This window comes from Myotis yumanensis, unplaced genomic scaffold, assembly GCF_028538775.1.
Source record: "Myotis yumanensis isolate MYYU_CA2020_CCGP unplaced genomic scaffold, mMyoYum1.0.hap1 SCAF_1, whole genome shotgun sequence".
In the NCBI taxonomy this organism is placed as follows: Eukaryota; Metazoa; Chordata; class Mammalia; order Chiroptera; family Vespertilionidae; genus Myotis; species Myotis yumanensis.
The window spans coordinates 144,480,744-144,502,545 of NW_027223752.1; the positions used below are offsets into that span (position 1 = coordinate 144,480,744).

A 21,802-nucleotide genomic window follows, 5' to 3' on the forward strand; every position below is an offset into this window, starting at 1 on the left:
AAAAGAGAAACATGCAAATTAACTGTCCCTCCGCTACGCACAAGCCATGCCCACCAGCCAATCAGGAGTGAGTATGCAAATTACCCAACTAAGATGGCGGCGGCCACAGAGCTGGAGCGAGCAGGAGGCTTGGGTTGCCCCTGGTGATGGAGTAAGCCAAGCTTCCCGCCTGCCCTGGCCGGCCCTGGGCTAGGCTCAAGGCTACAAAGTATCAATTATAGAAGATAAATAAAGCCCGGGGTGGGGGGGGGAGAAAAAAAGGAGAGGATGGGAGCTTGGGTTGCTGGGGGTGGGAGTGGGGGCCATGGCCAGCCTGAAAACGGCCCTCATCCCCTCACCCAGGCTGGCCAGGCACCCCAACGGGACCCCCACCCTGATCTGGGACACCCTTCAGGACAAACCAGCCGGCCCCCATCCATGCACCACGCTTCTATCCTATATAATAAAAGGGTAATATGCAAATTGACCCTAACAGCAGAACAACTGGCAATGACTGGTCACTATGACACACACTGACCACCAGGGGGCAGGCACTCAATGCAGGAGCTATCCCCTGTTGGTCAGTGCGCTCCCACAGGAGGAACTCTGCTCAGCCACAAGCCAGGCTGACGGCTGCCAATACAGCGGTGGTGGCGGGTGCCTCTCCCGCCTCCTCAGCAGCGCTAAGGATGTCTGACTGTTGCTTAGGTCTGCTCCCCACTGGCAAGTGGACATCCCCCGAGGGCTCCCGGGCTGCCAGAGGGATGTATGACTGCCAGCTTAGGCCCACTTCCCCGGGAAGCGGGCCTTAACCGGCAGGTGGATATTCTCGAGGGGTCTCAGACTGGGAGAGGGTACAGGCTGGGCTGAGGGACCCCCCCGAGTGCACAAATTTTTGTGCACCAGGTCTCTAGTCTTTTTTTTTTTTTTTAATATATATTTTATTGATTTTTTACAGAGAGGTAGAGAGAGGGATAGAGAGTTAGAAACATCGATGAGAGAGAAACATCGATCAGCTGCCTCCTGCACACTCCCTACTGGGTATGTGCCCGCAACCAAGGTACATGCCCTTGACCGGAATCGAACCTGGGACCCTTGAGTCCGCAGGCCGATGCTCTATCCACTGAGCCAAACCGGTCAGGGCATCTAGTCTTTTAATAATTTTTAAAAAATATATTTTTTGGGGGGAAACCAAGATGACTGCATAGGTAAACACCTGAAATTGCTGCCTCACACAACCACTTTAAAAATACAACTAAAAGGTAAAACAGACATCACCCAGAACCAGAGGAAGGCTGCCTGAATGGAAATTCTACAACTAGAAAGAAAGAGAAAAGCACACTGAGACTCAGAGGACGTGCGGAAGTAAAGTGCAGAGGTACGGAGGCGCACATGGAAAGGGCTGGCAACTGGGGATGCGGTTGTCTTTTTCAATGAGGAGGGAGACACAAGCTCCTGACTGCTCTGAACTGTAGTTCTGGGTGAGTTGCTGGGGACCCAGACACATACGGGGAGAAACTGGACTATCTGGCATCGGTCGGAACTCGAGGGCGGCTTTCTCTCAGAGGTGCTTGCAGCGATTACCGTGGGACACTGAGACCCGGGACCTCTCAGGGCAGGGCTGAGGATCAGCTATAGATGTTTGCTCCGCCCTATTGATTCCCTGAGACCCAGCCCCTCCCAAGCTGTGCACAGAGGCTTTTGCATATGAATGACCTGGCCCTTTGCAATCTAAAATTACCTAACAGACTGCAGCTGGGTCAGAGAGACCCAGAACATCCCAAAGAAGGCCCAAGGCCCCACAGCAGCTTGCATTGCTTCACAGCTTGGCCTCATCTGGGTACCTCCAAACCCCAAACAAAGAAGAGGAATCTGCAGATCTCTCCATACCTCCTGCTGGGTAGCTTCAGGCAGAGGCTAAATTAGCACCTCCTTAGAGATCCAAGAGCCAGTGTACCCAGTGGTCAGAGTGGGACCATCCAGATTACAACTCCTTAGATCCATAAGGGACACACTCAGGGGGCAGACTCAGTGAGCACCAAAGCCCCACTGAAGCAAGTCTTGCCCCAGAAGGGTGTCTCCAGCACAGAAGTTCTCCCACCGTAGGCACAGCTGATTCTCACAGCCAATTGGCCTGGAGGTCAATTCCTCCCAATGATACCAACTACAATCAAGGCTTAACTACAACAAGACTGTGCACACAGCCCACAAGGGGGTGCACCAAGAGTGTCCACCTCAGGTAATTGGGGAGGCTGAGCCACTGGGCCCTATAAGACACCTAGCACAGAAAGCCACTCCATCAACACAGGGAAGCACAAAAAATGCAGAGACAAAGAAATAGGACACAAATGACAGAAATGGAGGAAAGCAAACTACTGGATATAGAGTTGAAAACCACGGTTATAAGGTTTTTCAAGAATTTTCTAGAAACCGCCAATAAATTTAGTGAGACCCTCCATAAATCTAATGAGACCCTCGAGGATATGAAAAAGGACCAATTAGAAATTAAGCATACACTGACTGAAATAAAGAATATTATACAGAGTTCCAACAGCAGACCAGAGGATCGCAAGAATCAAGTCAAAGATTTGAAATACGAAGAAGCAAATAACACCCAACTGGAAAAACAAAAAGAAAGAAGAATCCAAAAATATGAAGATAGTGTTCGGAGCCTCTGGGATAACTTCAAGTGTACCAACATCTGAATTATGGGGGTGCCAGAAGAAGAGAGAGAGAGCAAGATATTGAAAGCCTATTTGAAGAAATAATGACAGAAAACTTCCCCTACCTGGTGAAAGAAATAGACTTACAAGGCCAGGAAGCGCAGAGAAACCCCAAACAAAAGGAATCCAAAGAGGACCACACCAAGACACATCACAAGTAAAATGCCAAGAGCAAAAGACAAAGAGAGAATCTTAAAAGCAGCAAAAGAAAATCAGTTACCTACAAGGGAGTACCTATACGATTGTCAGCTGATTTCTCAATATAAACTATGCAGGCCAGAAGGGTATGGCAAGAAATACTCAAAGTGATGAATAGCAAGAATCTACAACCAAGATTACTCTACCCAGTAAAGCTATCATTCAGAATTGAAGGTCAGATAAAGAGCTTCACAGATAAAAAGCTAAAGCAGTTCATCACCACCAAACCAATATTATATGAAATGCTGAAAGGTATGCTTTAAGAAGAGAAAGAAGATGAAAAAGGTAAAGATAAAAATTATAAACAACAAATACATATCTATCAACAAGTGAATCTAAAAATAAGTGATTAACCGTTTGAGTCCCGAGCAGCGCGATCGCGCTGCTTGGTATTTCTCGACATAAAATAAAACAAGCGCTATCACGCTGTTTGGGTCTTTTCGTACTCATTTAGAGAAAGCGCGATTGCGCTGTTTGGGATTCTTAGACAGTGTTTTTTCAATACCCCCTGGGACTCAAACAAATCGTATGTTTTCTTGACATAAAATCTCAGCAGCGCGATTGCGCTGCTTGGGACTCAAACGGTTAAAAAAATCTGATGAACAGAATAAACTGGTGAATAGAATAGAATCAGGGGCATAGAAAGGGAGTGGACTGACAATTCTTGGGGGAAGGGTGTGGGGAGTGCGGGAAGAGACTGGAAGGGTGTGGGGAGTGCCGGAAGAGACTGGACAAAAATCGTACACCTATGGATGAGGATAGTGGGAGGGGTAAGGGCAAAGGGTGGGGTGGGAACCGGTTGGAGGGGAGCTATGAGGCGAAAAAAGAGGAACAACTGTAATCTGAACAATAAAGATTCATTTTAAAAAAGTATATATACGTTTTTATTGATTTCAGAGAGAAAAGGAGAGGGAGAGAGAGAGAGAAACATCAATAATGAGAGAGATACATTGGTTGGCTGCCTCCTACAAGCCCCCTACTGGGGATTGAGCCTGCATCCCCAGATTTTGCCCTGACCTGAATCCAACCATGATCTCCTGGTTCATGGTAGACACTCAACCACTGAACTACACCAGCCAGGCAAGTTGTTTTCTTCTTAGTTTCTTCACCTTTTTAGCCCAGGCCCCCAAGCCCTCTACTGTGACAGCAATCAGTCTGTTTTTCTATCTTTGAGTCTATTTTTATTTTGTTCGTTAGTTTATTTTGTTTATTAGATTCCACATGAGTGAAATCTTTCTCTGATTGGTTTATTTCACTTAGTATAATTTTCTTCATCAATGCTGTGGCAAAGGGGAAGATTTCCTTCCTTTTTTTTTTTTTCTACAGCTGAGCACTACTGCATTGTGTAAATGTACCACAACTTTTTTTTTTTTTTAAATCTTCACCCAAAAATATGTTTAGAGAGATAGAGAGAGAGAGAGAGAAAGAAAAACATCGATAAGTTGCCACCCATACATGCCCCAACCAGGTATTAAACCTGAAAAGAGTATAGGATAATCAGAGGTTTCAGATAGAAGGAAAAAAAGATACTTAATAAGAAAATAAGGATACAGCTTGGATTTGAAATTGGAATAATGAAGTTTTATCCCCCGACAGTAATGTTTAGCAATACTTAGGTAGCAGAAAACCATGAAATAGTGTCAAATGGAAGCAGAACACCTAGTAAGAAGTTGTAATATCGATCAGGTTTACTACTGCTGGTAAGGATTTTTCTCAAATTGTAGAATACACAGCTTGCCATTTCCCCCCATCCCCATTATAGGTCTAGTTTTTTTTGTTTGTTTTTGTTTTCCTTTGAATGTTCAAAGCGTTGACTTCCTCTGAAACTGTGACTTCCCAAATGACACCATGTGACCCTTTTTTTAGGGGATAAGTCCAGTGCCTTTTGTATCTACCACCTCTTCTTATAATGATGAGAATATAAAGAAATGCATGTTAACCTGCACAAAAGGGTCCCCGGTTCGATTCTAGTCAAGGGCATGTACCTTGGTTGTGGGCACATCCCCAGTAGGAGGTGTGCAGGAGGCAGATGAGTGATGTTTCTCTCGCATCGATGTTTCTAACTCTCTATCCCTCTCCCTTCTTCTCTGTAAAAAATCAATAAAGTATATTAAAAAAATTTAAAAAAATAAAAATTTGATTGGGATTTTTTTACCTTTAAACATTTTGTGAGTTTATTTCTAATTTTATTGTTCAAATGTTTTCTAATTTGCTCACTTCTGCTTTTGTAAAGTTTTAATTTTTATTACTATAACATTGTTTCTTTTGTTTATTTTTAACTCTTTTATAAATTGTCATGTTTAAAATAATATAATGAAACCACCCTGTCCCCTCACACACACATTAATCACCCAACTCCAAAACATTACCAAATCATAGCCAATTTTTTATACAGCTTCTGTATTAGTTTTCTAGAGCTGCTGTAAGAAAAGTACCACAAACTGGGTGGTTTAAAACAACAGAAATTTATTCTTTCAAAGTTATGGATGCTAGAATTCTCAAATGCAGTTATTGACAGTGTTGGTTTCTTCTGAAAACTCTGAAGGAGAATTTGTTTCATGCCCCTCTTCTAGCTTCTGGTGATGGCTGAGAATCCTGGTCATTTCTTGGCTTGTAGATGTATCACCTCAATCTCCGCCTTCATCGTCACGGTGTTCTTCCTTTGTCTCTGTGTTTTATGGCCATCTTCTTATAAGGACACTAGTTGTATTGGATTAAGGGCCCACCGTACCCCACAATGACCGAATGTTAACCAGTTATCCCTGCAATTACCCGATTTCCAAATAAGATTACACCTACGGTACTGGAGGTTTATTAGGACTTCACATAACTTTTTGAAGGAGACACAGTCCAACCCATAGTAGCTCACCATCTGCACATTGATCGGTTGCCTCCCATATATACCCCTATTGGGGATTGAACCCATAACTTAGGTATGTTTCCTGACCAGGAATTGAACCCTCCACGCTTTGGTGTACGGGAGGACACTCCAAGCAACTTAGCCACTTTGCAAGTGTTTTTTGTTTTTTTCAAACCTGTCTTCTTACGTTGCCTTTGGGTCAACATAAACCACTTATTAGTCAAAAGATTGTGCTTGAACACCCTTAGCTGGTTAGATTTTAGTCCTTTGGTCATTTCATGTGTGTGTGTGTGACTTAGATTTATTTTCCAAGGAGATCATCCCCAAGGTTCTCTCTTCAGTCCTTTCTGAGAGCATGCAGTCTTGAGCATGCACAGTCTTTAGACCGTCAGGTGTGAGTGTGATTTTATTTTCCAGTCTGAATTCTTAGGAGTTACCCTTAGAGTAACTTACTGTTCAGCCAGTTTTTGATGATAGGTTGTACAAAAGCCCCTTGAGCCCTTTTGTATAATTTTGTGACTTTATGAAATGCTTTTAAATTTCCCCCAAATCCCACTTCAATTTCTCCTGATTGGGTGCAACCTAGTTCATATACATAGCCTTTTGGACCCCCAGATAGGAGTGTGATCTAGGAGGGCCCTTATTTGCTAACCTTCTGGCTGGAGCTGGTAGTTCTATCTTAATTGCTCACTACCTAAGTGTTTTTGACTGAGCTCTTAGGCATGAACTTCGCCAAGGTCTGTCCCAAATGTCAGTCCTCTCAGGCAGAGCTGCTGAGTTATTTGTTCTTAAGATGCACGGGGCAGAACCTCTGCACTACTGCTCTGGAGCTGGAACTGGGGATAGGGCAGCACCCTGCTTCTCCACAAGAGTCACTTGTAGTTTGACAGGGTGCTAGGAGGAAAGGGGATAATAACCGCTGGCTGCTTATCCCTCCTAGCCTGTCCATTCTATTAGCAAGCTGGGGAAGGGATGATAGGACCTCAGGATTCTTGGCCTCTTATAGGTGGGAGTTTATGAGTGGGAGCTACCAGGAATGTGTAGGATGAGAGTCACTGGAGACCTGGCCTTCCTCCAGTAAATTTATACTGGTAGCCTTAGACTAGGAGCTGGGATGAAAGGAAGCCCTCATCTTCTTAATCACACTCAACAGAAGGGACCTTATATCACAGGAATCTAGCTCTGTGTGTGGAGGTGATGGGAGCAGATCATGGCTCAAATGTCACAAAAACTGTTCTTACTGAAATTTAGTAGATTTTCTTGGATAAAATTTTCTCAATTGGTTGTATGTCTTTAGGGCAGTTTTTAGAGACTTCAGAGAGCTGTTTTTCACCTGTGAAATAGTTAATTCAGTAGGGAAAAGATCCATGGAGCTCTTCACTCTGCCATTCCAGTAGCCTGGACATTCTATTTCCTCTTTTAAAAAAAAAAAAATAAATAAAGACCCATTGTAATTTTAGAATGGTCAAATGATGGTATCTTCTCACTGTCAGCTCTTTGGAAGTTACCAAGGTATTTTTTTTTGAGGTCTATTTGTATATTTTCTCAGAATTTCACTCTCTAAAATGTTACTATTTTAGTCAGCTCTGTCCTTTCCTTTTTTAATCTTCTTGATCATTTTTAGACTAAGAATGTATGTTTAATTCTTCTATTGTAACTCGGGACTTTTTATAGGTATAAAATAATTTTTATAATTCAGTTTAGTATGAATCCATATTTTTCAACAGGATTTGATATTCATTTACATGACCAGGTACTAGGCTATTTTGGTAAATATTGTTGAATGTTGTTACTTGGTACCACAGTACATAGTGGGGAAATCTCTCTACCTCTAAAAATTCATGTGATCCTATTGAAGCTGGCTATGTTATACCTTATTATTGTTCAGAAATTGGTCTCATTTGAGAAGTTTATCACCTGTGTATATGTAAACATTTTTTTATATACAACTTCTACTTAGCTGATAATTTTATTCATTGTACAGATGCATGTAGATTGCCATTTATATAATTCAGTCTTTTCCATTTATATAATTCAGTCTTTCATGAAAAGTGGTACCATCTATCAACTATTTTCATTTGTGAAAAGGAAACAGGTTGATGCCAGAGTTGCTGGGAGTGTTGGTTGGCTGATATCTCTTGGGGGCATCTCTGACCTTCATAGCTAAAGATTCTTGTCGACAGTTGGAATGGCCTAAACCTTGCTCACTCACATAGGACTGTCTTTCATCTCTTAGCTCCCAACTACCTCTGTCAAACTCCTTTAGATGTGCTTACTTCCAGAAGAAAGGAAGGGCAAAACCTTTTTTTACAGCTTTTTAACAGGAATCAGTGAATATTTTGAGGAGGTTTTAAGAACAAGGTGTGGTTAGGCTGTGTTTTGGTCTTTGGTCTCAGTGCCTGTGAAGATTATTATCTTGCAGGGTTTTTGAGTCGGAGACAAAAACCCTTTCTGAAATCCTAGGTCTACTTATATGTCCTTGTTTATGTTTTCATATTTGTACTGTTTGTAAAAATTAGGTTACTGTCAGAAAAAATGAATTCATGTTAGAAGTAAAGTAGATTAGATAGTAAACCATGGTCTTGACTTCTGAATATTTTCAGTTCCTTCAAGCTCTTGTAAGGTTTTGTTTTATTTTTGTTTTTGTTTCTGTATCCTAAGACTTGCTACATTTGTGATGAACAAGGAAGAGAAAGCAAAGCAGCCACTGGTGCTTGTATGACATGTAATAAACATGGATGTAGACAGGCTTTCCATGTGACATGGTAAGTATGTTTTCATCATTGTACAGAAATGAGGAATACCTTGTAAATGAAAGATTTAGTTATGTGCCCAAATATTATTTACAGTAAATTTTATTGGGATGGTTTTTATGTTTATATTTACTTGTAATAAAGATAATTCTAATAATTGAACTTACTAGAGTGAATTTTCAGTAGGTGGATGCTGGTTCTAATGTACTTTATTCAGTTTCATTTTGTTTAAAATATTAGTTTTAGTTACCTACCCTTTGATTTGTTATTATGATTAAAAGAACTGATGTAGGTACTCTTAGTGCAGTGCCAGAAAGGATTTAATGAATGATAGTAGCATTTCTTTGCTGTCTTTGCTTTAAGGCGGGAAAAAAGCAGTTGCCATCATCATTATTATTATTACTAGAGGCCCAATACATGAAATTCGTGCAAGGGGCTTGGCCCTTGCCGCAGCCCTGGCTGCTGCCTCGGCCCCACCCCCGGCCCACTGGTCGTTCCGGAAGGTCATTCCAGAAGGTCCAGAGGCCCGGTACATGGATTCGTGCACCAGTGGGGTCCCTTAGCCTGGCCTGTGGGATTGGGTCAGAACCGGCTCTCTGACATCCCTGAGGGGTCCTGGATTGCAAGAGGGCGTAGGCCAGGCCAAGGGACCCCACTGGTGCACGATCGGGGCCAGGGAGGGAAACAGGGAGTTGGCCAGCTGGGGAGGGACCATGGGAGGGTTCCAGGGCGTATCCGGTCCATCTCGCTCAGTCCTGATCTGCCAGATCCCAGCAGCAAGCTAACCTACCAGTCAGAGTGTCTGCCCCCTTGTGGTCAGTGCATGTCATGGCAACCAGTTGAGTGGCCTTAGCATATCATTAGCATATTATGCTTTGATTGGTTGAACAGGTTACTGGACACTTAGCCTATTAGGCTTTTATTATATAGGACTAGAGGCCCAGTGCATGAAATTCGTGCATGGTGGGTGTGGGGGGGGTGTCCCTCAGCCTGGCCTGCACACTTTCCTATCCAGGACCCCTGCCTGCCTGATTGCCCCTAACCGCCTCTGCCTGCTGGCCTGATCCTCCTAACTGCTCTCCCCTGCCGTCCTGATCCCCCTAACTGCTCTCTCCTGTCGGCCTTATCATGCCTAACCACCTCTGTCTCGGCCCCTTCCACCGTGGCTTTTTCTGGAAGGATGTCTGGTCTAATTAGCATATTACCCTTTTATTAGTGTAGATGGTTTTTCAGCATAAAATTTCAAGAGCAGAAATTATCCTAAAATATTCAATATAATAAACCAGTTAAAAATAAAAGTCTGCAAAGAATTCATTTACCTACTAATTTTAAGAATCAGTCTATATTTAATAGTCAATATAGGTGTATACCTTATTTCCTAAACTCTTACTGTGTGGATTTATGAAATCTATTTTAGATTATTTTGGGGAATGGAAAACATTTTTGGTCTTTATAAATTCTCTTAATACTGTACTTAATTTTCCAATGATGAAAGTTGACTTTTTGGGAATGAGATATATACTAATATTGTAATTTTGGAATGCTAAAAGTGGGAGATTAAATTGAGAAGATGATGATTATAAACTTTAGCACTTTGTATTTTATTTTATTTTATTTATTTTTTATTTTTTAAAAATATTTTATTGATTTTTTACAGAGAAGAAGGGAGAGGGACAGAGAGTTAGAAACATCGATGAGAGAGATTGACCAGCTGCCTCTTGCACGTCCCAGTGGGGACGTGCCCGCAACCAAGGTACATGCCCTTGACCGAAATCGAACCTGGGACCCTTGAGTCCGCAGGCCGACGCTCTATCCACTGAGCCAAACCGGTTGGGCGCACTTTGTATTTTAAAAGTATATAAATATCATAACTTTAGGTTTCAATTCCTTTTCTTCAATTGTTTTTGATTGAAGAACACAGCTTATGTTTTTCTTGCCTACTACTGTACTGTGCTATGACTTGAAGCATTTTCCTTCTAACAGTATGTAATCTTTATCCATGGGGAAATACCATCACATGTCATTTCAGCCCCTTAGAGGCCTTGCTTTTTTTCCATTTGTACCTCTGGTACAGATTGAAAAAGTAAAATCAAGTTAATTACTGGGACCTCGGAGTGGTTCTTAAAGAATTCATTGTCTGTTTTGTGATGTAAAACATGTATAACTCTTCATCTTTGTTAGAGATGGGTGAAAAGGTTATATTAAACCATAAATACAACTTAAAATCAACTACATGTTGGGGTAAGTGTACTTTTATCTTCCCTTTTTCTCTTAAGAGAATTAAGGTCTTACAAGTCTTACGTTCTTTGAAGTGAATTTCAATTTGTGTATATATTGTGGTTTGAGATGTTATTGATATAGTTGGCTTTTGTTTTCAGTGCTCAGTTTGCTGGACTACTTTGTGAAGAAGAAGGGAATGGTGCAGATAACGTCCAATACTGTGGCTACTGTAAATACCATTTTAGTAAGCTGGTAAGAATTTAATATTAAAATGCTAAAGTGATTAGTTTTGACAGTAGAGTTGACTCTTTTTAAAAGGGCATAATAGCTATTCTTTTTCCTTTGATTTTTGCTTGAGATTAGGTTTGCTTAGCATGCTCTTCACTGGGGATGAAAAGATCTATTCATTTTAAAAGATTTTGCTTTGTTTCAGTTCATTTATAAAGGTGACTATTCTAAAATTCTCATTTAAAACATATATTGATAGTTAATAGTAAATGTTGGTATACATTTAGTAGAAAAAGCACATGTTTAAAGAACACTATAACTCAATACTATTTTCATTTAATTTGATTTTAACACTTATTTATATACATTTTGTGATTCTCTGTCACTTCTCATTTTTTTTTGCTATATTACTATTTATTTTTATATATACATTTACTTACTAGGAGATAGTAAAACTGAAGTAAGGCTGCTTTGTGACTTCTTAGTTAAAGATCTTAATTAACTATATTTAAATACAACTTTGGGGAATATTTTAGATTTGGTCAGTCTTTTTTGTTACATAATAGCATGGGTGACTAAGTAATATTTGATTACCTGTTAACTCTTTTGTGTTCATGTCCTTTGAAGGATAGAATTTCTTTAATGTCTCAAGTGTCTATTTCTCAGTTGTCATTGATAACAATCAGATATATATATATATATATATATATATATATATATATATATACACTGAAGTTTAAGGCTTCTTTGTTTTTCTTTAGTGTCTTTTTAAAAATTAAAAAAAAATTCTATTATTACCTTTCCCTTATGGATGGGACTCCCTCCCTCCCTCCCTCTCTGCCTGCCTGCCTGCCTGCCTTCCTTCCTTCCTTCCTTCCTTCCTTCTAAATAATATTATTATGGACCCCTTTCTCTTGAAATGAACAGCTCATAACTTCAATATTCTGATTCATGCATATGAAATACTTAAAAGTGTATATATATATATATATATATATATATATATGTATATATATTCTTTGGATGTTGAAGACTGCTGTATTTTAGTGACTGACAGAATACTGAAGTGTGTAAGAGAAATTTTGAGATAGTAAAATTGAAAATTTTGCTTCTTGAATGTTAAAAGCATTGGATTTTCATTTTCTAAATGAGAGATGAAAATAGATAAAATACAGAAATAATAAAAATGGATTTTGAAGTTTATATAAATAGAAGTTTATATAAATGCTAGTTATTGACATGCTGTTCTTCCATTTGCTAGTAGAGGAATAAAAAGTTTTTTAGTAATTTAAGATTGTATAAGGTCTATATTTATATAGAATTTGAGCACCTTTTATAGTCATTTTTATACAGTGTAAATAATTATGGTACCACCAAGTTTTAAATACCTCAAATAACCCTCACCATACTTTATTATGAAGTTGTGTAAATACTTTAAACAGAAACGTGTAATACTTTTAGTAATGCTTTGAAAAATGCGTGGGTCTGTTACTGACATTTTCTTTAATTTTTTTTTTCTTAACTGCAGAAACAAGTTTTTTAGAAAGCTGTAATGCCTTAATACTTTTGAGATCAAAAGGCTTTTTGCTTTTCCTAGAGGCATAAAGTAACTCTTCAAATATTTTCTTTTCTTCTAGTCTTGCCATCGTTCTTAAATATGGCATTTTCTATTTTGGTTGAAACTTTTTTAAAGCAGAAATTGAAAATTATACTTGATTTCTTTAATGAGTGGTTTTGTGATAAAGTGACAAATAAGCTACTGCTTGTTTGAAAATAGTCTTCACACATTTTAATAAATGTACAAAAATATGGCATTAATGTTAAATTTAAGTTTAGATTTTTCTTTATAATTTAATAGGTAATATAATGGAGGGTGTGTAAACGGATTATGTGATTTAAAATAGTGAGACATTTTATCTTCAGTAGATATTTTGAAATATTTCACACTTGAATTGGTTTAACCCTAACAAAAAGATTATTTAAAAAATTTTATATACATATACATATATGTATATATATTTTCTTTTTTAGAAAAAGAGCAAACGGGGATCTAATAGGTCATATGATCAAAGTTTAAGTGATTCTTCCTCTCACTCTCAGGATAAACATCATGAGAAAGAGAAAAAAGTAAGTGGATTTGTTGTTGCTAAATATGTAGCACATCGACTTAATAGATTTTTTTCCTTTTTTAGATAAAATTAAGTTCTCATTAGCTGAATGTAGACAATGAAATACTGAAATTTTTTATTAATATAGAATTTTAAGTCAAAGAGTTAGGTCTAAAATAATGCCATATTTGTGAATATAGTTGTACCCATTTAGCTGAAAATTTGAAATACAACTTGATTGAAAACATGAGAGGGATTTCTTGAATGTCTTACTGTGATCATATTGTGAAATCTTTACGTGACTTAAGCAATAATAGTTTATTGCTACATATTATTAACTGATTATTTCACACTAGAGGCCCAGTGCACAAAATTCGTGCACAGTGGGTGGTGAGGGAGAGTGTCCCTCAGCCTGGCCTGCGCCCTCTTACAATCCAGGACCCCGGGGGTAGGGTCCCTAGGCCTGGCCGACGATCATGGCCTATTGGGGCTTTCTTTCCCCTGGTCGCCGGCAGCTGGCCCCCGCCCCCGCCTCTGCCACTGCTTGCCATCTGTGCAGCGCTGCTCCCCACCCTCAACCGCAGGCAACAGCCGTCAGATGTGATCACTTGGCTAGCCTGGGCCTCCTTCTGTGGGGCGATTGCTGGCTGGCCCTGCACACCTGCCACAGTGTGCTGGCTGGTGGCCTGGGCCTCCCTCTGTGGGGCGATTGATTGCAGGGCCCCTAGATCAATTTCCCTGTAGAGGGAGGCCCTGCCCACCCGCCACAGCACCGCCAGCCGGGTGGCCTGGGCCACTCTCTGTGGCCGCCGTCCAGGTAGCCTGGGCCTCCCTCTTTGGGATGATCCCCCGTGATCAATCACCCAGCAGAGGGAGGCCCCACCCATCTGGCCGGGGCTCCGAGATCAGTCGCCCTGCAGAGGGTGGCCTGGGCCGCCCTCTGCGGGGCGATCATGAGGTGATGGCAGGGCCCCCCAACCAATCAATCGTCTTGCTGGCCTGGTGCCAGCGTGTGTCATAGCATGGTCGTCCGGAAGGTTGTCCGGACGGTTGTTCAGCTGTTTGGTTTTTTGGTCGATTTGCATATTATGCTTTTATTATTATACACTGGAGGCCTGGTGCACGAAATCGTGCACTCGGCGGGCGGGCGGGAGGGGGGTGGTCCCTCAGCCCGGCCTGCGCATTCTCACAGTTTGGGAGCTCTTGGGGGTGTCTGACTGATAGTCGGACATCCTTAGCACTACTGAGGAGGCAGGAGAGGCTCCTGCCACCACTGCTGCGCTTGCCAGCTGTGAGCCCGGCTTCTGGCTGAGCGGCACTCCCCCTATGGGAGCACACTGACCACCAGGAAGCAGCTCCTGTGTGGAGCGTCTGACCCTGGCGGCCAGTGCGCGTCATAGCGACTGGTCGTTTTGCCATCAGGCTGAAACTGGCTCTCCGACATCCCCTGAGGGGTCCCAGGTTGCGAGGAGGCGCAGGCCAGGCCGAGGGACCCCACTGGTGCTCAATTGGGGCTGGGGAGGGACACAGGAAGTTGGCCAGCCAGGGAGGGGCTGCGGGAGGGTTTCAGGGCGTGTCTGGCCCGGCTCCCTCAGTCCCTATTTGCCAGACCCTAGCAGTAAGCTAACCTGCTGGTCGGAGCGTCTGTTCCCTGGTGGTCAGTGCATGTCACAGTGAGAGGTTGAGCGGCCTTAGAATATCAGCATATTACGCTTTGATTGGTTGAACGGCTGACCGGCCAACTGGACACTTAGCATATTAGGCTTTTATTATATAGGATAGATTTAAGTAAAAATCTAATCAGCTTTTTTCTTCATAATAGAACAATTTGGAAGTTCTATATACTCTTTTTTTTTTTTTTTTTTTTAAATTACAGAGCAGAAGGGAGATGGGGGGAGAGATCAACGATGAGAATCATTGATCAGCTGCTTCCTACACGTCCCCTACTGGGGATTGAACCTGTAACCTGGGCATGTGCCCTATTCTGGAATTGAACCAGGGAACCTTCATTCCACAGGTTGACACTCTATCCACTGAGCCAAACCTGCTAGGGAGGAAGTTCTGTACTATATTCTTGACTTTTTTTTCTCCCACTGGTATTAATTGTTTATTATTTTTTAAATGGCCAAATGCCAAACCATTTGTTTGAGACTATTTTGTCTTTTAATCAAAAGTTTGCCTAGTATCAGTCTGTCTTCTTCTTACTTACCTATTTTCTGCTTACATTTTCACTTATTTTAAAGGCTATGAGTAAACTAGTAAGGACTGTAGAATCATTCATTGGACATATTGCCATCACAGGAAAACTTTTAAGCAGTTTATACAACCAGTTTGGAACATATTTCTGCAGATTGTGTTAAAAGCTAAGTCAGGTAACATTTTCATGTTTGTAAATACTTGAGATCAGGAAGGTGATTAAAAAGCTAATGCTATTTTAAAACAAATTTGGTTTGAATTTATGTTAGTGGTTTTTTTAAGGTAAATATTTTAAAAGCTCAAGTTTAAAGTTTTTATATTAATATTGCAATTATGAGTTAAATAATAATTATAACTTTATATTCACCTTTAGAGAACTGGTTAGGTTTATAAAAATTTTTATAGGTCTTAGACAGTAAGTATACATATTGATTTTTACTTCTTTAGTGAGATGGTTTTGTGATAGTGACAATAGTAGGGCTTTGTCTTGCTGTCTGTTGTTTGGATTACTGATGGAAGAATGGCAGACTTGATTTAATTAGCAGTTTTAGTAAGAAGCACTCTCAGATTTTATTTAAGCTTTTAAATCCACGAACATGGGCTTCTTAGGTAGGGCTCATTATAAATTGTGAAGAAAATAAATGATTATATTTATCTTAATATATACGCTGTCATGGTATTCTTAACGGTTTCACGACGGGTCTGGCTCCCTCGGCCCCGGGATTCGGCGAGCGCTGCTTGGTATTCTTAATGGACAATTATTAAATGTGGTACAGTGTTTAATAAATCCCAGGGTTGATGACTTTATTTAGTAATCATTTTTTTTTTTTTTTTTTGCTCTAGGAATGAATTAGATTTTTTATTTTATGGAAATTTTTGCAGTTGTTGAATACTAACGTGAAAAACATTGTATTTAGTGAGACTTATTTAGCTTTAAATTTTAGCAATTGGCATTCATTAGTATGCAAATGATATTTGAATTGTACTTTTAGCATATATAAATTTACTACAACTTGGTTTTGTTAATCAAACTTAAAATTCATTTGTGCATTTTATTTTGTAATAACTAAGATTTTCTTATCTAATTTGTGGTAAATATACTATAAAGTTAATGTTAGACTTGTTTGCTTGCCTTGGTAATATTTGGGAAGGAACTTTTTATTATGTTATGATGTTACGTGATTATATAGCTGAAAAAATTTGATGTTAGAGACCATTTGATGTTAGCTCCCTCACTGGGGATCGAACCCGCAACCTTTTTGGTGTATAAGACGATGCTCCAACCAATGAGCCACCTGGCCGGGCCTGGCACATATTTTAAAATATATTAAATTTTAAGTAAGCAATAAGAAATATTTAATACTAAATATTGTGCTATCCAAATCACTTATTTAAAAGTGAAATAATTTATAAGTTAACCTTTTATATAATTATAATGAAATAATAAAATATGTAACCTTTGCTTTTTAGAGAATTTTTGTGTGACCCAGGGTATATTAATATTGGATAGATATTAACTGAAATGTCAGCAAGGACATAAGAAAAGTTAATAGTGACATATGACTTTGAATAAGGGACAGTTTCTGTAAAAATTGAGAAATTGACATATTTTTAAAGGAACCAAAGTACATTTTTGAAATGAATTAAAGTTACAGGAAGAGTGTAATTCAAGAGTTAATGTTTATTGTAAAATAGAATTTTCTTTTCAGCCTTATGTTTACATAGTACTGCCATAGAATGAAATGTGGGCAAGGGTTAGGAATTGGAGAGGCACATCATATATATGTGGTTTTATTGGGAGGCTTCCAGCTTCAGAAATAATTTTTTTCTAAAGGCTAAGTTGTAGGTCATTATTTAGAAATCAGTGGTTATTTATTACATAGAGTTAATCTTGCACCAATTCATTTGATCCTTAGAGTCACCCTTTTCCCACTCATCAATGCTAACTAATCCATAATGTATAAAAAATGTAATACTATTCTTATATCTTACAGCCAACTCACCATTAATGACTATGTAGTGTATGGAAATGCACTCAGTTCCAATTAGATATGCTAGAAATCCATCTGTCTCCTGCAGGATAGTAAGAAGCTAGGAAGATTTCTGAGCAAGTGAAGTGGGGGAACTGAGACAAAATTAAATGAGGCCAAATAGTTTGGGCAGCTTGCAGTGATAAGTTAAGAACTTATCTTCCCCAAACAAGGACACTTGAGAGCAAATGGTTAATACCTCTCTTCCCTAACCCTGGCCTGAGAAAATAGAACAAAGACCCAATTAATGCCATTTGTGCCAGCTAAACCCAAAGACAAATATCACTTGGGGGATGTTAGACAGAAAAGATAACCACTAAGGCAGGAGGAGGAGAAGGGGAAAAGAAGGGAGAGTTTTATCTCATCCACTAAACAGAGAAGTCAGCAGTCTTGGGACTTGTGAAGATAAAATTGCCAGATGTTCTTATAAACTCTGGGAAAAGCCACAACAAAGTAAAAAAGGGACCTTGAAATTTAGTCTGTTCAACCAATTTATCTGGCAGAGGAACCTTGAAACCTGTAGACAGAAAAGTGTAGAACCCCCTAAACCTCCACCAGGTGAGGGCACTTAGACTAGCTGCGTTGTCCACTTGTGCTATCTGCCAAGTGTATTCTTAATAAATACACTTGCTTTGCTTCAAATATTTCTTATGAGATTGACAAGAGCTGGGGCGGGGGGGTGTTACTATAGCTAGAGGAATTTATTTACACCCATCCTCAATCCCACCCCCTTTACTTGCCCTTACTTCCATATTATTGTTAACTAGAGGCCCGCTGCACAAAATTCGTGCACGGGAGGAGTGGGGAGGTTCCCTCAGCCCAGCCTGTGCCCTCTCGCAATCTGGGACCCCTCGGGGGATGTCGGGCCTAAACTGGCAGTTGGACATCCCTCTCGCAATCCAGGATGCTGCATGTACCAGTGATCATACTTTTATACAGGTGAAAGGCATCTTGCTGTTGTATGGGCAGCTACATTTCTTTGCCCTGATTATAAAAAGTAGTACATAACATAATCCTATTGAGGCAGTAGTACCATTTTCCCCATCTTATGGGTGGAAAAACTGAAGCAAAGAGAAGTTAAGTAATTGGCTTTGTCACACAGTTGTAAGTGTCAGGATCAGGGCTGACCACAAAATGTGCAAGCCAGAGTCCATGCATATCATCGCTGCATCATCCTGTTTTTTTCAGTGTTAGAGTAACCTTACCAGGTTTTAATTTTTAAATCTTAGAGACTGTTCCCAATATATAGGGTAGGGTCCCTAGGCCTGGCTGGCGATCAGGGCCATCTGTGAGGCAACTGGCGGGTGGGGCGATTGGGGGGCCCCTGCTGGCTGGCCCTGCCTCCTGATCACCACCACTGGTCGCCTCCCTCTTGGGGGGTAGACGCTCAATGCAGGAGCTGCCAAGCTGCCCCCAATCAGGGGCAGCTCCTGCATCGAGCGTCTGCCCCCCAGTGGTCAGTGTGCATCATAGTGACTGGTTGTTTCTCCAGTTGTTCCGCCGTTTGGTTGATTTGCATATTAGGGTTTTATTATATAGGACTAGTGGCCCAGTGCACGGATTTGTGCACACTGAAAGAAAATTTATTAGAAGGTGGCCAGTGGGCTGGGACTGGGCAAGATGGTGTCAGACACACCCTGGAGCCAACCTCCTGCGGACCCTCCCTGGCCACACCTGGGGCGGCTTGGCTCGAAGGGCGTCTACAGAGTGAGTGGGGTCCCTCGCCCTGGCCTGCGGGGATTAGGCAGAAACGGGCTCTCTGACATCCCCCAAGGAGTCCCGGAGTACAAGAGGGCATTCTGCAAAGTTGCTGTCGTACAGGGTGTGGGACACAAATGCAAGTGTGCAGTAAACCAGATTCAGGGCCGATTGTGCCCCAGCAAGAACATAACCCAATTGTAAGACCCTGTGAGGAATTGGGCTCCCTCCTCTCTGGTTCCGGGGTGAGTCACCTGAGAACCAACGCTGCCAAGTCACTGCAGCTTGGCAGCTCCTATGTTGAGCATCTGTCGCCTGGTGATCAGTGCGCGTCATACCTACCAGACAGTCGGATGGTCACTTAGCCATACACACACACACACACACACACACACACACACACACGCACTAGAGGCCCAGTGCATGAAATTTGTGTACGAGGGGGGGGTGTCCCCTCAGCCCAGCCTGCACCCTCCAATCTGGGACCCCTTGGGGGATGTCCAATTGCCGGTTTAGGACCGATCCCTGGGATTGGACCTAAACCGGCAGTCGAACATCCCTCTCACAATCCTGGACTGCTGGCTCCTAATCTCTTGCCTGCCTGCCTGGTCGCCCCTAACTGCCCCCGCTGGCCTGATCACCCCTCACTGACTCTGCGTGCTGGCCTGATCGCCCCTAACTGCCCCCCCCCCCCCCCCCCCCGCCGGCCTAGTTGCCCCTCACTGCCCCGCCTGCCAGCCTAATTGCCCCCTCTGCCAGCGTGGTCACCCCCAACTGCACACACACCCCCCCTCCCCCCCGCCAGCCTAGTTGCCCCTAACTTCCCCCCCGACCAGCCTGGTCGCCTCTTACTGCCCTCCCTGCCGGCCTGGTCGCCCCCAACTGCCTCCCCTGTCGGCCTGGTCACCTTTCACAGGCCCCCCCCCCCCCCCCGTTGGGGTCCAGCCCCAGCAGGTCCAGGGGTTCCCAAAGGTGTGGACAGAGTGGGCGAAGAATGAAGGACACGGAGACTGCGTGCAGTTGATCATCATAGCTAGGTTCTCTCTTTATTGTTCTGTATTTATACCATTTGATCCTATAAGCATGCCTCTATAATCACATCATGGTATGTTTTGGGTAACGTTCTACAGTTCCTTGTTTCTTATCTGACCTTTGCCAAAAATCCTGTCTCTATCTAGTTCTGTTAATTTTAATCTTGTTCTCGAGGAGGTGGTCCTGTTTAAAACACGTAGCTCTAAGAGGGGGAGCAAACATATGCCATATACGCCAGGTCCCTTGAAACATAACCTGTGCAGATGTTTCTTCCCTGCAGCAACTGTGTCAAGCAGGAAGGGTGGACCGGCTTCTGGCAAATTCCCCCATTTTTATTTTTTAAATGACAGCGCGTGTAAATCAGCAGCCACCTCTCAGATTGGGTTGTTTAAGACTCAGAAGAAGACTTGTTTGTGACTTTGCCAACAGGTCAGTCCGAGGCTTAACCCTATATCGGCTCCTCACCCAACATTCATGTAAGAGTAGGCCTTCCTTCCCCCAGCTGCTGGCACTGGCTTCCCTCTGGCACTGGGACCCGGGCTTCCTTCGCAGCCCTGGCTTCGTTCAGAACGTTGTCTAGAAGGTCATCCAGAAGGACATCCGGTCTAATTAGCACAGGGGTCCTCAAACTTTTTAAACAGGGGGCCAGTTCACTGTCCCTCAGACCGTTGGAGGGCCAGACTATAGTTAAAAAAAAACTATGAACAAATTCCTATGCACACTGCACATATTTTATTTTGAAGTAAAAAAACAAAACGGGAACAAATACAATATTTGTATTTGCATGTGGCCTGTGGGCTGTAGTTTGAGGACCCCTGAATTAGCATATTACACTTTTATTATCATAGATAGTTGGCAACAAATAAAGGAGCTATTGCTAATATAAACACTGTTAAGGTGTGGTTGGGCATTGTGGGAAATAGGTTTTTTGGTTAGTGTTTTGTGAATTCAAAAACGGACTGGACTTCCCTTTTGTTTAGGACTACTTATCTCTTGGAAGAGAACTGGACTACTGCTGTGGCCCTCAGAAAACTCTCAGAGTTGTCATTACTGCTCTATCTTTTTATTTTTTATTTTAATTTAATTTATTATTTTTTAATTAATTAATTTATTTTTTAAATTGTTTTATTGCTTAAAGTATTACAAAGAGTATTACATATGTCTCCTTTTTCCCCCCCGCCCTTGACAATCCCCTGGCCTCCCCTACCCCCCAGTGTCTATGTCCATTGGTTATGCTTATATGCATGCATACAAGTCCTTTGGTTGGTCTCTCCCCCCCCCCCCCCAACCCCCCCCCAACCCTCCCCGGCCTTGCCGCTGTAGTTTGACAGTCTGTTCGAGGCTGCTCTGCCTCTGTATCTATTTTTGTTCATAAGTTTATAATGGTCTTTATTATCCATGAATGAGTGAGATCACGTGGTATTTTTCCTTCATTGACTGGCTTATTTCACTTAGCATAATGCTCTTCAGTTCCATCCATGCTGTTGCAAATGGTAAGAATTCCTTCTTTTTTACAGCAGCATAGTATTCCATTGTGTAAATGTACCACCATTTTCTAATCCATTCATCTACTGATGGGCACTTAGGCTGTTTCCAGATCTTAGCTATGGTGAATTGCGCTGCTATGAACATATGGGTGCACATATCCTTTCTGATTGGTGTTTCTGGTTTCTTGGGATATATTCCTAGAAGTGGGATCTCGGGGTCAAATGGGAGTTCCATTTTTAGTTTTTTGAGGAAACACTGTCTTCCACAGTGGCTGCACCAGTCTGCATTC

General features: G+C 41.7%; 1 protein-coding gene across 9 annotated transcripts in view; it reads left to right on the forward strand.

The window, feature by feature from the left end:
- MLLT10 (MLLT10 histone lysine methyltransferase DOT1L cofactor) overlaps positions 1 to 21,802 on the forward strand; it is a 222,700-nt gene that overhangs the window by 83,006 nt on the left and 117,892 nt on the right. For 8 of the 9 annotated variants that reach the window (XM_070432664.1, XM_070432655.1, XM_070432672.1 and 5 more), the window contains 3 exons: positions 8,422 to 8,525; positions 10,892 to 10,985; positions 12,993 to 13,088. In XM_070432664.1, coding sequence (XP_070288765.1) covers positions 8,422 to 8,525; positions 10,892 to 10,985; positions 12,993 to 13,088 — 294 coding nt within the window. The remainder of the gene's footprint in view (positions 1 to 8,421; positions 8,526 to 10,891; positions 10,986 to 12,992; positions 13,089 to 21,802) is intronic. The other variant, XM_070432691.1, reaches the window with a different exon arrangement.